This window comes from Ictalurus punctatus, chromosome 29, assembly GCF_001660625.3.
Source record: "Ictalurus punctatus breed USDA103 chromosome 29, Coco_2.0, whole genome shotgun sequence".
Lineage (NCBI taxonomy): Eukaryota > Metazoa > Chordata > Actinopteri > Siluriformes > Ictaluridae > Ictalurus > Ictalurus punctatus.
In genome coordinates, this window is record NC_030444.2 from 11167380 (window position 1) to 11185398 (window position 18019).

At 37.1% G+C, this 18019-nt stretch overlaps 1 protein-coding gene across 3 annotated transcripts in view; it reads left to right on the forward strand.

Moving 5' to 3' along the window:
* nrxn2b (neurexin 2b) overlaps positions 1-18019 on the forward strand; it is a 659496-nt gene that overhangs the window by 617971 nt on the left and 23506 nt on the right. For all 3 annotated transcript variants that reach the window (XM_047152219.2, XM_017461810.3, XM_053677578.1), the window contains one exon: positions 3917-4006. In XM_047152219.2, the coding sequence (XP_047008175.1) occupies positions 3917-4006 (90 nt within the window). The remainder of the gene's footprint in view (positions 1-3916; positions 4007-18019) is intronic.

Below are 18019 nucleotides of genomic sequence, written 5' to 3' on the forward strand. Positions count from 1 at the left end.
ATACATCAATGGTGCATCTCAAACACAGACCCAGCAGTCCACAGTTTGTAAATTATAAGACATGTACTTATCTAAAAGTATGTTTCAGAAAGCACACTGCATAACCAAACCTGATCAGAGCAGCTGGCTATGAAAATATACTGAATGTAGCCTACATGACAGTGCCCCAAATGTTTTTACAAGGTTGTAATTACCTGCAAATGAAGTTCACTTACTCAGGATGATACAGATGATACAGCACTGATACATGTGGCTGCCATTCCTGGAAGCCAGCCAGGGACTCTGGGTAGCTCCTTGGAGAGGTTTTGATTAGTTCGTTTGCAGTCGAGTTGCACTACCAGTTAAAGAGTCAGTGGCAATGGAGTAAGCGACTTCATAGAGAGAGAGAGAGAGAGAGAGAGAGAGAGAGAGAGAGAGAGAGAGAGAGAGAGAGAGAGAAGGAAAGAGGGTGACAGAAGAAAAGATTGCTTCCATTAATTAAAGAACTGACAACTTTGATTTCCGAACGTCTCCAGTGAGAGTGAAAAACAAAGGGAGAGATGGATAGAGTATAAGGTTAAAGGACAGTCAACACTGCAGTCATTAGAGGAAATAATGAAATAATTCTCTGTCTATATAGACACAGATCATTAAATATTTGAAGTATCATCTGAATTTGGACCTGAAAAATGGGAAAGCAAATCAAACTGAGGGTGAATTTAATTGCTGTGTTTCAAACTGGTCGCTTCTAGGCAGAGAAAACGAGTACTCAAGTTTATGGAGAAGTATTATGTTTGGCAATGGCTATGTATACAGTTCCGTGCAAATGTTAGCACACCCGCAGGCCAAAATAAAGAAATAGTAGAATTAAAATTTAGGCTTCACAGAAGTTCCTTCATCTTCTTAGCACTTTCTATGAAGACCATATTTATAGTGAATAAGGCATTATGCACATTGTCACATTTTTTTTTTGAACTTGCACTACACTTTAGAGCAAGCCTCATTTCTTTCACAAATTATTCATTATGAATTCTTAACCTACTACATTATGAGTAGCGTTTGTACCAACAGCAAGCATACTGTTATTTATTGTTTGATTTAACTATTTCTCACTGCTCATAAATATTTTTAAAACGTTATTACTGTTAATATTTTAATAAACCTTTATTACACATTATATTGGTAATACCATGTGTCATGAAACCCTACTTAACATGCATACTGTAAACAATTCATAACACATTACACAGTGGGGGAAATAAGTATTGGACATGTCAACATTTTTTTCAGTAATTCACATGAAAATATCTCCAGACATTAGTATTACCTCAAGAAATCTGGAAATATAAAGAATTCACAACATTAAAGTCCATAAATTGAAAAAAGTTAGAAGAGTAGCCCAGCCAATGACCTCTCAGAAAGAGCGCCGGAAACACTTGGAGGCAGCAGGTGCCATCGTCACAGAGAAGATTTAGGCAATGCAGTCCACTGCAAAGAAATGGCACTGCACATCACCCTCAAAACACTATACCAACAGTTATGTGTGGCGGAGGAAGCATCGTGGTATGGGGCTGTTTTCCGTCGCATGGTACTGGCAGACTTCATATAATTGAAGGAACGATGAATGGATTCTTTACCGGGAGATTCTTGAGAAGAATCTGCTGCTATCCACCAGGATGTTGAAGATGAGACGTGGGTGGACTTCCAGCAGGACAACGATCCAAAGCATACAGCAAAGGAAACTCTCAATTGGTTTCAGAGGAAAAAAATCAAGGCGTTAGAATGGCCTAGTCAATCACCTGACTCGAATCCAATTGGACAAGATTTAAAGACAATATGTTTGGAAGAATGGACCAAAATCACCCCTGAATACTGCGGCCCATTCATTTCTTCATACAGAAAGTGTCTTGAAGCTGTCATTACAAACAAAGGCTTCTCCACTAAGAATTTTTGAAAAATTCAGTTATTGTGTTCAATACTTTTTACCTGTGTCTTTCCGCTTTATTACACATAACTTTATTTATGGACTTTAATGTTGTGAATTCTTTATATTTCCGGATCTCTTGAGTTATTACTGATGTCTGGTGAGAATTTCATGTGAATAGCCTCATTGGAAATATTCCTGTTACTGTATAATGCATTATAACCAAGTAATTGAGCAGTGTGTAAAATGACTTATAAAACATCATGATATGTTTTATATGTTATATTCATAGTTCATTATACATACGGCCTTCGTAGAAAGTATCATAACTCTACATTGCTATCTTCAAATCAAAAAGGGTAGTATTTTCTCACTATTTTCAGTTTATTTTGCCTTTTGGATTGTTGTTTTGTTGCAGCATACACCCCCGTTTCATTTCTAACATCGTAGAAGTCCCTTTTGTTTAAGGAGATAGGTTTATTTATTTATTTATTTACTTACTTACTTACTTACTTATTTATTTCAAACAGAAACCATGGGGATTGAATTCATCTTGAGTGTAATTCAGCTGTGTTCAATCCCCTGTGTTGTTATTTCACTGTAGTGAAAAACATTATTCAAGCAAGGCTAGCTTCTTCATTTTACCCTGACAAATTGGAGTGGTGTGAATTTAGACGTGGGTAGGTAGGATTTAATACCGATATTTTAATGCACTTAACTTAAAGTGAGACGTAATTATATTAGTTTACGAACCATCAACTCTATGAGCTTATCCTTTAAACCATTGATATGTTTTATTTACGAGTGCACATCGAATTCCCAAAAAGATTTTTACCGTGTTATTTCATTAATTAAACTCAAAATAGCTCATTGAAACCCTGATTAAAAATAACATACATCCCACACACATTACGACTTGATTTGTATTATGACCTAGATTTAGTGTCCCGTGATTATACGCATAATCTCAGTGGCACACACGGAAATTCGACTTTATAACGTATGTAACCTGACCTGTAACCTGAATATGCATAACTTTCCATCACAAAATATTGACGCAACGTTCAGACTTAACACTATTTGTGTTCAAATTCAAGCTGATAGTGAACAGTATTTTGCTTCATTTCGTCATTGCACATGCCATGTTCAACATCCTAGTGGTACAGCTTTGGCCAAGAATAAAGGATGATGTGAGCAATGTAAATTCTCAATCAAATACTGTGTGTGTATGTGTGTGTTTGTGTGATCCAGACACTGTTTTCATGTATTGAAGTTTTCTTATCATCTTTTTCCTTCACAGCTTTGCCCCTTATTTAAACAGTTTTGGTGTGGTAAAACTGAATCAATATTTAAAATGAATATATCTTTGATGAGCTTCACAGCAGCAAGGAATCTGCTATTCCTTTTGGGTTAAATTATCAAAGCTCATTGAAATGTGTGTGTGTTTTTTTGGGGTTTTTTTTTCATTTCATAGGACACACAAGGCAGAAAATATCTTCCTTTTGGTGAAACTATGAAAAATGTTCAACATTATACTGTATATTCACTGCATTCTATGTTTATTATTATTATTGCTGCTTTTTTTAAGTGAGCATTTTGTATGTGTTTATATTTATAAAATGATCCTTTCCTGTAACTATGACCAAGTAAACACTGAATTTCTAAATTCTTCATAAATATATATTTAACTCATTACCTCATAACTAAACGACTATTTTAAAAACACATGGTAACTAAAGCTTTGTTAACTTCCTAACCAAGAACAACAACAAAAAAATACATTTAACCAAAGAAAGCATAACATCTTTTTTTTCGCAAACACTAAAGCTGATTTTAAAGTTAATAACCTGCTAAACTGTTTATTTCATTTTATTCCAACATTTCACTTCTAACCCTTTGACCTATGAACATTGAGATTGTAAGATGTTGAATTTGTTTTTGTTTTTTTTTTTTGTTTGTTTGTTTGTTTGTTTTTTTTCTTTTATTTTTTTTTTTTCTCCAAATTCTCTAAAGGGAACTTTGATAATGAGCGCCTGGCTATTGCCAGACAAAGAATCCCATACAGACTTGGTCGGGTAGTAGACGAGTGGCTACTCGACAAAGGTAATAAACTCCATTAATCCCACTTAATGAGCTAATCGTCTAATTGACTTAACCACATCTCTGAAAGAGGGGCAGACCCATCAGTGCTTGCTGTAATTCCCAGGCATTTGGCGACAAACAGACAACAGAAGGTCCAAAATGAGAAAATTAATGAACTATCCAGCTTTGTTAATGTGTACTAATAATACTAGTAATCAATTGGGCATCTTTTAAACAAGTGCTACATGGATAAACTGTTATTTAATTGAGGATCATGATCTGTTTCTAGGCAGTTATGTAGATGAATCTTGTAAACAACAGAAAAACTTATTTTATATTGATATATAAGTAAGTCTTCTTGGACATTGGTCTGCACACCATGTATAGTGTGTCCAAAATGATTCTAAAAGGTGTCTTTTTCACATCTCAGTATGGGACTGCACCTCTTTGGAGTATTAACCCTACCAATAACCAGCACATAACATCCCCCTAACCTCCCAGCAACAGCCAGCATACAACCCTTCCCACTGGTTATTACCCTTACTCTACATCCCAGTGTACTTGGCTGTTGTGAATTCTTCTCATTCATGTTATAGATTTTATATAAGCGTTCAGATATTAAAGAAGCATTAAGCCAACTATGATCTTGTTGGAAGAACTCCCAGATTATAACAGTTTGAGCGATTGAAACCTTATGCTCATAATCATGAGCATCTTTAAACGTTAAAGGGACTGCACTTTAACGATTTGCCCATTCAAATTGACTCAACTTTAACCCTTTGAGTGCCAGACCCCCCCCCCCCCCCCCCCACCCTCACCCTTTGTGTGCACTATCGTTGGTGATGCCGTAGGTGGTTAATTTCTAAAGAAGTACGAATATTTTTTGCCCCTTTTACCTTCCCTTTCTCTTCATACGCAAAAGCAGTGGCCGTATTCGGCCAGCGATATCAATCATACACTAGATATACTATAAAACTCAGGAGCGTTAGATTTGTCATTTTTACATAATGAGAGAAATGAAGTCTAAATTTTGAGTCAATTGTAAAGCGCTAAGCAATCTTTGTGATGCTATTAATTATTAAGCGCCAATTCAGGCATGAAATTGTAAACCACATTAATTTGTTTGAAATGCTGAATTAGAGATTTCTATGTGTGTCAGACTGACACATTTGTCATCTTAATGGAATTACCCCCCCACCCCCCACCCCGCCTTCTAGTCAAGCATTACATTTGGAAGATATCTAAATTATCTGAGATGTAAAGTCTTTTAGACTCCTCCGTAATTACTCCTCCAGATTAAATATACTGAGTCAGTGAAGCACATATTTCTTAGAAATCATTAGCAAGAAGGATTTGTTTTGTAGACACACTGGAGATTTGGATATTTATCTCGGTCTACAGTATGCATAAAGAGTATATGACCTCTTCCGTCTGTACATTAATAGGTCAATTAGTGTCGGAGAAAATATTAGTTCAACCTAAAGAGCAGCAGAAGTAAATGAAGAGAAGGGAATAAATGAGGGAGACACAGCCAGTGAGAAAGGGAGGGGGCTGTTAATTTGTTTCTTTCAACTCAAAGGGTTAAAGCCATAAGCCATAGCGATAACCAGAAAGAAGAAGAGAGACAGAGTCCCAAGGGCAAGCAGAATTTAACCACCTAACAGCAAATCAAATCCAACCTCGATCTAAACTCTGAGAGCTGTCAGTCCTGTCCTCCGATCGTCAAACCAATCCGAATTTTATGATTTTAGCCAACAGGCATGCTCTCGGTCATAAACCTGTTTCTAAATGCACATAACCTTTGAAAAATTTGGATAAGTATCATCGTAATTGTATCCAAGACATACCTAAACACACCACTAACCAGATTTAAAACGTTTTAAACCAAAATTAACTGGTCGTGTACTGTTATCATGGACAGTACATGCCACCCTCGGTCTTACCTCCCTAAAAGACTGCAAACTCAGAGGGTTAAAACCTGACACGGTTTGTGGAAAAGCTGCACATTTTAATAATCTGACGTCTAACCATTGGATGACTGAAGGTTTTAAGAGATTTTTGTGAAAACTAGGTCCCTTTAACATTTATTGTAACATGACCACATTGATGTTTTGTGATGTATGTTGAGACTCATATCATGAATCTTATTTGACTGATAGATTTATATATTACAATTTAATGTCAAAATTGAATAGAGTCTATAGTTATGCATGTATGAATCTGCACCATGTGTATTGGTTCAAATGGAATATTGAATGTTTTTTGTTTTTTTTTGTACTGATGGGTCTCTCACACTTCATGGTCTCTCTGAAATTACACTAATCAAATCTCCCTCCTCAGCTGTCAATGGGATTTTGGCTGCATATGGCGTTTTCTTTAATGAAAGTACCAAAGGAGATGATCCAGAGAAATAATGGTACTGAAGAAAAATTATTTATTTATTTTTTTTCCGAGAGCTACGTTTGCTCATTCGTCCTCCTTTTGCTGTGTCTCAGATTTTTCCTCCCTCTCCGTATCCCCAATATCACTCCCGACATTGAGTTAGATGAGAGAGAACGTCTAGGACATGTTACAGTGAGGGAGTAATAAATCCAAAACGGCAGCAGTTATAGCAGCTCGATGGAGGGGAAAAAGAAGTCCCTAAACTTTGTAACAGCTCGATTCCAGCGAAACCCACTCAGTCGTGTCGTTTCGTTTTCTAAAGCCGCTCTCCTCTGTTCCCTCATCCCTAGCATCCTCCCATTGCTTCATATCTCATTACATTTCTTTCTTTGATCCCTACCTCCTTCCATTTTCTTGCTGCCTCTCTTTTTAACTCTCTCGGTCTCTCTAATCCTCTCCCATTTGTCTCCGACAGTCCTTACTTTTCACCACGCCTACTGTAAACGCATTACGGCAGCTCTGCCGTAATGAGCGGTATTCTTCAATTGCTAGCACTTTATTTGAAGGGTACCTACATACTGTAGCTAAGCTAACTTTGCCCATTGCAGCAACTATCTTTCCTTTCGCTGTGTACCAAGAAAGAAAAAAAAAAAACAACACAAAAATGTTTTCTCATAAAACAAAAAGCCACGACTAACTTGCTATTATAAAATATATGGAAACTGTTGAATTTTACATCAGATTTTTTGTTTTGTATTCTTTGGTCATAGACAGTGATAAACAATTTAGAAAAGGTCTTTAAAGATTAAGACATTAAATTTAGTCTATTCATTTGAACTCGGACTATAGCTCTCCTCTACTACAACATGGCATAGCTGTAGAAAACAAAAACAAACAAAAAAATTAAATACATAAATCACACATGGCCACAATTCTACTAGTCAACAGTAATGTCACTTGACTTTTTGACATAAGCCTTTAATAAAGCGGTTTATAAATGCTTATGATTGTGTTATGAAGTTCATATGTAGGTACCCTTCAAATAGAGTGTTACCAAATAAGGTGTTGCCCTTCATTTTGACTGTTTTAGGGTGTAATAGTTGGTTTGAGGAAAAAAAATATATACCATTGCTCTATTGAACTGTCAAATTGTATTGGTCAGAGGTGTTGATTAATTTTCCATAACAGCACTACTGACAAGAGTGTCAGTTATTATTGAAATCACAAATTGTTGCTATGGTGAAGCTTCCTGAAAGCTTCCTGAGACATTTGTTTAACGTTTATGGAAGGAGTCTCCCGTGTCAGTGCTTTTTTTTTACATTCAGTAAGTTTTCTGCTACAGGAAAGTCCTCAGGACCAAGGATTTTTTTTTTTTTTGTAACATAAAGACTTGTGTTCTTTGTTTGTTTGTTTGTTTTATTAACTTCATGAGAGAAAAAAGAAGCGGATGAGGGAATAAATGTTTATAGCTGTCATAACGTAAGCGATAACAGGAACTAGCTTTGTTTAACAGACATTAAACAACATTAAACGTAACTATCGGTGGATAGTGTCATTCGTTAATACATTTAAATTTGTAAATTACTGTGGCATAAGAGGAATAAAACACTACGGCACGTGCATTTTTTAATTTTTTTTTTTTTTTGGAAACTAATCAATTAACGCGGGATTTAAGGTGAGAGCACACCTTGGATAGGAGATGTATAGAGATATACAAAGACAGAAACAATGAAACAAGTGAAAGAATAGAACAGTCTTTCTAATCCTGCTCACTGGGAGAGAAATAAAGCAGCATGACGTTACAAATAAGCTCAGAAAATTGGTCTTTCTTTTCATGTTTCATCACAGTAAACATGTTGCCTAGAGTTGATGAGGAATATTTATCCACACTCTCTCCGGACTCAGCCAGAGCCCACTGGTATAGAATGAAAGCTTCATTTGAGAGGCTTATATCATTGGTTCAGAAGTTTGGTATTTTGTATGCAAAACACATTTTTCGCAGTCTAACATTCCTGATTAAGCTCATGAACAGCTTTAATTGTGAGCATGATTCATCTGGTGTGTGTAGCAGAGTAGGAGAGTAAATCTACAGCATGGGATTATGAGCCACTGTGATATAAGTATGCTTTATGGTTACCTTGGCATCCAATATTTGCTTCTTTATTAGTGCTATGGAGCTGTGAGGCTAAAACATGAAATAAAAGTCTATAGCATCCTTGTCTAACAAGCCAGACTTTTTTGTTTCAACATTAAACATGGCCCAATATTAAACGTCCTATTTTCACAGGAAGAGGCCATTTAACTGACCAACCACAGATCTTTCCTAAAGCTTATGGGCAAACATGCAAAGGTAGCTTTTATCTTACCTACTGGCGAGCCATAGGATGTAATTTGCTTGTGTACTATTGCCCTGCTAGGACATGCAAGAGCAGGAATTATATTCACAGGAAGAGATCATTTAACTGACCAGCCACAGACCTTTCCTACTGCTTATGGGCAAACATGCAAAGATACCTTTTAAAGACAAAATACTGTGAATACTGTGGACTATAGATTGCTTCACAGAGCTAATTTAACTTCCATTTCCAAAGTGTCTTTCCATTTGTTCCCTGTCAAAAAAAAAAAAAAAAGTTTGGCAACACAGAAATGCAAATAAGCAATCGGATTGCAAGATCCTTCACGATTCTGAAGCTCATTCTGAACAGATTCTGAACAGGTATTCATATATTCATACATATATATATAATACATATATATATTCATATATTCATATATATATATATATATATACACCCCCCCACATATATATATATATATATATATATATATATATATATATATATATATATATATACATATATATGTGTGTGTGTGTGTGTGTGTGTGTGTGTGTGTGTGTGTGTGTGTGTTTGTGTGTGTGTGTGTGTTCTAGTTTAAATCTAGGTCTAGAGACCAGAAAGATACGAAACTCTGATGGTGGTCCCCATAATGTTACATGTTTGTTCATGTGTATATAACTGAAAGTTCATGTTTGAAGTCTGAAACTACCTCAATCACAAAAGATTTTTCAATAAGATAGCCTTCCATTACCTGCTAGCTATTTTTAACCTCGTAGCTTCCGTGCAAAGCTAAATAAGCCAACATCCAACAGCAATTATTTGAAGTAAAGGGGAAATTGTGCAAATTTCTTCAGCATCTATTCTTCTCAAACAGAGAGAATGAAAACAGGAATGGAGGCTTTTTGTGTGACAGAGTGTTGCCTCACTCTCAGACTAACCCTTTATAACAATGATGCTCATTTAGATTCTAGTCGTGCTAATTGCTAATGAACAAACCCTCCCACTCAAGTCATTGTTGTGAAACATTGTCTCAAACTAGGGACATGTCAGTCCACCTACACCAGTGTTGGGAAGGTCCCTTTGGAAATGTAATAGGTTACAGATTACAAGTTACCCTACTGAAATTATAATACGTAGTGTAACTTTACTGAAGTAATGTAACTGATTACTTTTCTAAATTTCTAACAAATGTTTTCAGCTGTTTTCAAACATTTAAACCAGGCAGGGTTAACCTTACAGTAGTACTCAACATTGGTTACTGACTTTCAAAATCCTTCATCACTTGAATTAAGATCATAATAATTTAATTGTAAAGCACAGCCAGCACAAAATCAGACTTTAGCACTTGTTTTAACTTTGAGATCGTTCTGAGGTTAAATAATCATTTAAAATCATAACAAGAAATAGTTTAATAGCTATGATACTGTTTTTGAAATCAAATCTTTGCATAGATATGATTGGCATCTAACAATGCTTTGGAAAAAAAACAGCTAAACATTTTACAAAAGAAAATTTAAATGGGTTAGTGGTAAAGTTGCTTTGGCCAGGGGAGGCTGTTGGTGCCCTGAATTTCACAACTCATGACCTCATGAGTCATTAATGCAGTTTATGCTACAATGCTGAAATATCTATATTAAATCTGACATAGTTACCAACCTTATTCAAGGTGGAAAAACGTTCATAAATAGAAGTGCGGCTGGTAAAGACGTCTTTAGCTAGCTAGCAGACTAGCTAATTTGTTATGAATGGAGATTAACATAGTTAAGTAAACTACTGGACATGCACCAAGCAGTACAGAGCTAAAATACATCTTGAATACACATTAGTAGCATGGTGTGGCAGGCAGGAGTAGGTAATGCCTTTCCTACTTTATTTAATGACTGCTTACAGTTAACTGTAGGCTAAGTTACGTACCTGCAGGCTCGACATTGAAACCATCAATGTCTATAGCATTTTAATAGTTGGCAAACAGATTTTGCACTATTTGCACCCTTTTCTGATTTCTGGATGAAATGATTTTTAAATTTCCAGCACTGGAATGCATTTTTATCACTCGCCATGGTGGCAACTCTCAGACAGGTTGTAGCCTAAAGCTTTCAGCGGCAATGTGGATTGATGTAATTGGCAGATGTGGTGCGCTGCAAATTCAAACAAGAGAACCAATCAAAAGCATCAGAATAGCATCGCTTTACATAACGGCCTTTAAAGGCATCGTGCGCATAAAAAACAGGCAAATCAAACAAATTAATATTATTCAACAAATACTATCTTTTTGCAGAAAATATTTCGATGTAACCCCCTTTATAATCATTAACATTTCATAAGTAACTGTAATTTAATTACACATTTTTTCTCAGTAACTGTAACAGATTACAGTTACATTTATTTTGTAATTAAATTTCGTAACGCCGTTACTCCCCAACACTGGCCTACACAACAGCTCTTGCTTACTGCATTCTACTTGATCGATGATGGCTTTATTATTTTTTTATATCTTTCTTGTTAACATTTGGCATTACCCTCTCTCTCTCTCTCTCTCTCTCTCTCTCTCTCTCTCTCTCTCTCTCTCTCTCTGTGTCTCTCTCTCTCTGTGTGTCTCTCTCTCTCTCTGTGTGTCTCTTTCTGGAGTCCAGCAGATCTCTTATCTGATGCAATTATGCTGTCGTATTTCTGTCCCTGCTGACAAGCCATAGTATGTAATTTGCTTGTCTGCTATTGCCTTGGTTGGACAAGCTCAGGCAGGGATGTGATCTTGGGAAATAGTCTCTGCAGCAACACATATGGCAAAGGAGCTCAGACAGTCCAACCTCACCAGTCCTTGACTTAAACTTTAGTGTCCACTTTCTTTCTTACTTGTTTTCTTTCCTCGCCTCCAAACCTAACTTTCTCCTGTCATGAGCAATTTTCCTCACGCCTTTCTTTCTCAGACAATACTGATTCATGGGACTGGAAAATCGCCTACTTGTGCTGTTAGAAAAGCAGCAAAAAAGAAAGTTCAGCACTTAATTACCAGTACACTCCTTGTGCTGAGGAGATAACTGCCACCCACTTCCATAATCAACTCTGGCAGCCTCACCCAGCCAATGCAGGAGATGAGGAATTCTTAAAGAATCTAGGATTCTCTCTCTCTCTCCCTCTCTCTCCCTCTCTCTCCCTCTCTCTCCCTCTCTCTCTCTCTCTCTCTCTCTCTCTCTCTCTCTCTCTCTCTTTCTTCTGTGAAATGGGACTTGGAAAACATATGCATATGTTTCTCTCAAGCAAAGAAAGATACCATGACCCAGTTTGTCACTTTTCAATACTACATACTAAGGATTGCATAGTCTAGTCTACTAATACATTCAGTAGTCATTGCTGAAACCATGCTAGCTGAAATCAGAACTTGTTCTCAGGTGGTACTGAGACCAGCCAGTCAATATTGTACATATATCATCCTCCATCCCAGGAAGACCACTCATTGAACAATAAAATAGGCTCTTTTGTTGGACATGAGCGTCCATGCTCTCAATTCCAGATTCAATCATGTCTGCTGAGCAACAATGAATGGATGCATTTTAAGAATGGGTCCATCCTAAGAAGCATTGAAGCTGGAAATGTCATTTGTAGCCTGCATAGACCCCATGAAATCAAAATTTAAATTCTGCAGCTTTTAGTATGAATATGTTAGCCTTAAGGTTATCTATAAGCTAATGTGGTCCAAAACAATGACAAAATTTGCATTTAGAAGATATATACATTAAAATATACAGTCTCTCCACCAATACGGATCAGCAATTTTGATGACATCATTCTGCACTTCAGCTACTAATCAGATTTGCTGGCCACTGAATGGTCTCTAGAATCTGAAATGTCCCTCACCCATCTTGCTGAAGTTGCCTTTGTTGAGCAGGAGAAGTCACATCAGGTAACATGGGTCGGTAATGTGTCTTTGGCTGTTCGAACACGGGCGTTTTATTCAGTTTTCCAACTGTAAGATTGGTTAAGAAGGAACTGGGTTGAATTCATTCACTCTGAAGAAGGAGGTTTTGAGACAGACATTTAGACCGGCTTAGCGTGGGTTGTGAGATAATCTAAACCCTATTATTTATTTAAAAAGGGGGAAGAAACACTTGATAAGTCCCACGCTGACTACTTGTTTCAGTGGAAATTACGTCAGCACATCGATTAACACTGCTCGTTTCAAGGAACTTCACGAGGACTTTAACAATAGAAGACTAGTCGACTACTTTTCTTTTTTCTTTTTCCTTTTTTTAACTACTGCTTGACTAGTAAATAGCCATGCCATCCCCTCCATAATACAAATACCTGACGGCATGTTTTTAAATGGATACATTTATATGATATGATCAGGCATCCCAAACACCAACACTCTTCCATACACCTAAAACAAATGAAGAACACTAATGGCAGCCATGCTTGAAGTCGTCTCTAAACCGAACAGTTTAACAAGTGCTGTATGTGGTTGTAAGTACGTGAAATACTGCAAGTTCGTTGTTTTTCTTAGTCCGTCTGTTCGTTATAAATCTTTGATACCTGCTCTTGATTTCATAAGTGTCTGCATTTGTGTTACAGTAGAACACTTTGGCGTCGTAAACATGACCTTGAAGTGTAAACGAAATGGCTGGCACTTTTATCCCCTGTAGAGACGGACCCTACAGTGGTCGGCGTAATCGTTGCAGGGAGTAGGAAATACTTAAGACCACCAAGTCATGTCGTTGCGTTTTCTTTCATGGGACTGAGAATCTTTTAAGGATGAGCATTTTGCATCAATGGACCTTTTTGTGTTTGGGTAAATTGACACGAACGGCCACTCACCTGGTGTTAACCTGGTGTATAATGATATCATCAGAGAACCTCCAATTTGCCACATCCATACCCAGTCATCTGGGTTAATACCTACTTAACTCTGCTGGATTTCAGGAAATGCACGCAAACAGGCTAATACATACACATACATGCAGCTCACATTCCTGTTAGTCCCGGTGGCAGACCTGCAAGCTGTGCATTAGTCACTGAAGCATAACGGTACTCTGCCCACACACACATATGCAAAAAAAAAAAAAAAAACCCCACACACTTCAGTAGCCCACAGTGTAATTACAGGCATCATTTTGGAGTGCTGCCACATGCCAGAGGAGAGTTTATGAATGTCTGTATAGTTTTGTCTATCTGTTTTCTCACTGCAAATGACATGCCAGATTATAAAAAAAAATATCCATCGAATCGTCGGAAATGTGAAGAAACTGCCATTATGTCTCATCTTCCTTGTCGTAAAGTCACCATTTGAGTTATTTTGTACACATTAACCATATCAATCATCATCTGCAGCACTGCTCATGTCTTCCCTTCATTATATAGCATGGAATTTCTCTTCCTCTCATCTTACATGTTCTTATTCCGGTGTTCTGGTTTAAAAAGAATAACGTCCTTCTCCTCTTTTTTCCTCCTCCTCCAAGTCTCATTCAGAGGAACTTCACCTGTGATCAGTGAATTCATTTCCTCAGCATGTGTAGAGTGAGACACATGTCTCACAGTTAGAAGATCAACCCTCCACCATCCATCACTCTGTCAGGGCATGAACACATTGTTCTGCTGTACAACACACACACATACACACACACGCACGCATACATGTGCATTTTACTCCAAATTGATTTACACTAAGCAGAGTAGTGTCCTTGGAAGTCGGGGAATTGGAGGCATTACGTGTCTTAGAATGGCTTTGAGGGTACAAATTAAATTAAACATGCACCACGTGAATGATTACACTGTAAAAGCTCCTGATAAGCATGCTGGAATGGAATGTTAGTTCCAGTGTTAAACATTAGATGTAAATAATCTGCTCGTAATCTCAAAAGATCAGTCGTCTAGTCGTAATTATTATCTGTATAAATGTTAAGTTCTTGTCCGATACCAGTCACAGAACCATAACCAGAATATTCAGAAAGCATAATATATATATATATATATATATACACACACAAGAAATATTGATAAAGAATGATAAATGTCAATTGGAACAGATCAAAACATCTATTACGTATGTTTGAGTGATATAAGAACTAAAAACGTCTAGTCTACCAGATAATAAGAATAAGAAGCACCGAGAAAGAGTGAGGGCGAAAGGCGGGGTGCCTTGGTACAGAAACATCATGACACAGACTAGAGACCTTCAGAATTGAGACACAGAGACCATACTATAAAACTTATCAAGAAATATCTCCTAAGTTTTAAAGAATTCATTAATCAAGTTGATATTTTTTTGTCGTCCAATGGGTTTTCCCTAACTCACCACAAATAACTTATATAACAATTCCTTATATTTACATATAAGCTGCAGTGTGAAAACGTTTTCTGAAGAAAAGTTGACCGTATAAGCCGATGAACTCGAATTACATTTTCATATCTATGCTTCTAGCACCCAAACACACAGAAACAAGGGGATGCATGCTGTCCTACTGTTTAAAAAAATGACAAAAATGGTAGTCTTTGTAAAACTGCCTCTTTCCTTCACTAAGGGACTGAAAGGCTGGCAGTATTTTTCCTCTCTGGACCTCTAGATGAAGTGATGCGCTTAATTTTTTTTGTGCTTCTCTGATTCACTCGAGGTTCTCTGGCCTCACAGGGCGCTTAAGATACTGTACAGTATCTTTACTCAAACACCATCCAATGGTTTTCTGTCTGAACCGTCGAGCTCGCCTCATCCTGCACACCAGCTCCTTTTTTCGGATTAGAGGAATCAAACTGCATACCCATAATGGAGGTTTTAGTCCCGAGCCTCTACAGCTTCGTGTGAAGGATCGATGTGAACATATTCTAGCTAGCACTAAAACCCGAGTACCTCCCCGGATTGTTCTTCATTTTTAATACAATCCTCTTGCTCTCTCTAGTCCATTTACTCCTCTCTCTCAACTTTTCGTTTTCTCGCCTCTTGTAGCATGTCAGTCTGGCTGATACACAAGAGCCATTTTGAAGGATTGAAGTTAGCAATGCTGGTGTTGTCTCTTAGGAGGATCCTTTCATGGGTTTCTCCTTATCTCTTTCATTATTGTCTTCATTTATTAAAGTCAGTCTCAGACCCCTTTGCTCATCTCATTTTATCTACATTAAACTAAGTCTGTGTAGATGATATTTGCTTGCTCTAAATTGCATCTCTAATCACATGCTGCTTTTTTTTTTTTTTTTTTTTTTTTTTTTTTAAATATATATATGACCAGGCTACGCAAAACAATTGGCTTAACGGCTAGGACTAAAGTGCACAAATTGCACAACCACACAGCTATTAATGCCTCCTAGAGGCATCTGCTTAATATAATTGAACAAGACTTACACATTTACAAGAGTAGGAATTAGTTAGGATGAACAAGCTTCTCTTCCTGGAGCTGTCCCACAAGTGCAGACGTGGGAAGTAACAAAGTAGAATAACTTGTATTCACAGTATTTTTATTGCAGCTGAATAGGAGCACCTATACCTTTCTAAATAATTTCTACCACCTCTGCATGTCCAGTGTCTTTTTCACCTTTTTTCCCTTCCTGATATCTTTCTCTGCATATCTCTGCCTTAGTAACTGCAAACTTTAAAGGTGGCAGCATTTTTTTTTTAAATAAACAAATAAAAACTCTTTCACTACACTTAAGGCTGCTGTCTGAACGAGAAAAAAGGTTCTACGGTGCTGTGAAAAAGTATTTGCCCCATGCCGACGTTTTCTGTTTTTGTGTATATCTCATACTAAATCGTTTTAGATCTTCAAACGAAATACAAGATAAAACAAAGTCAACCTGAGTAAACACACAGTACACACAATGCAGCAAAAAAAAGTGATCCAACACCTATCACCCTTGTGAAAAACTAGTTTCCCCCTTAAACTTAAAATCTGGTTGTGCCACCTTTAGCAGCAATAACTGCAACCAAACGATTCTGATAACTGGAGATCAGACTTTCACTTACTTCTAGGACTAGGATTTACTCCTACGCTTTGGATCATTGTCTTGCTACATAATTCAGTTGCGCTTGAGTTTCAACTTACGGACTGAAGACCGGACATTCTCCTTTAGGATTTTCTGCTAGAGAGCAGAATTCATGTTTCCATCAATTACTGCAAGTTGCCCAGGCCCTGAAGCAGTAAAGCATCCCCACACCATCACACTCCCACCACCACCATGCTTGACTGTAGGTATGATGATGTTTTTGTGGAATTCGGTGTTTGGTTCACAGCAGATGTAACGGGACACCTGTCTTCCAAACAGTTCCACTTTCAACTCATCAATCCACAGAACATCCTCCCAAAAGGTTTGAGGATCATCAAGGTGTGTTTTCTCAAAATTCAGACGAGTCTTAATGTTCTTCTGGGTTAGCGGTGGTTTTCACCTCACCACTCTAACATGGGTGCCATTTTTGCCCAGCATCTTTCTGATAGTGGAGTCCTGAACAGTGACCTTTATTGATGTAAGAGAGGCCTGTAGTTCCTTCGATGTTGTCCTTGGACCTTTTGTGACTTCCTGGGGGCAAATGCATTTTCACACAGGCCCAGTTTGCATCAATAAATAACATTATCATTTAAAAACTGTATTTAGTATTTAGTCAGGTTGCCTTTGTTTTATCGTATATTTTGTTTTCATTTCTGAAACAATTTAGTATGAGATATACACAAAAACAAAATAACATTTTTACAGCACTGTACAAGTCATTTATTTCAGTTTTAAAATGTAAAAGTACTCCACTTTCAGTGACCGTTTGGGCTGCTAAATTTTTTAAACTCTTGTCTAAAACATTATAAGATTATAGCCAAGTGTAGGCAATCGTTTGTAATATTGCCCCACAAATTTGGCTAACATAAGATTTCGTCAAGGGTCCCTCAAAGGTTCTTTGGATATTTATTTTTTTTCGGGGGGGTAGAACCTAAAAGGACATATAAAAGAACCCTTATGGGTGCTAAAAGGAATCAAGGGTTCATCAAGGCTTCTTATGACAGTTATCATTTTATGTTTTCTAAAGCAATCTTTTCCTCAGTTATAGGGCTATAGAGGGACAAACCAGAGTCCTTTATGATGTTAGATGAAAACATTTTTCTAAGATTGTACCCAGGTCTGGGTATATAAGTGTCCTGTTACTTCATCTATATATTATAGGTCAAGCTCTAAACATGCTCCAAAGGGTTGTATTTTTATTGAATACATGGACATTTACTCATTCATTCATTCTCAGTAACAACTTTATTCTAGTCAGTGGATCTGTAGGCAAGAACACAACCTGGATGCGATACCAGTCCATTGCAAGACACTATACACACATTTTCACACCTATGGTCAATTTAGA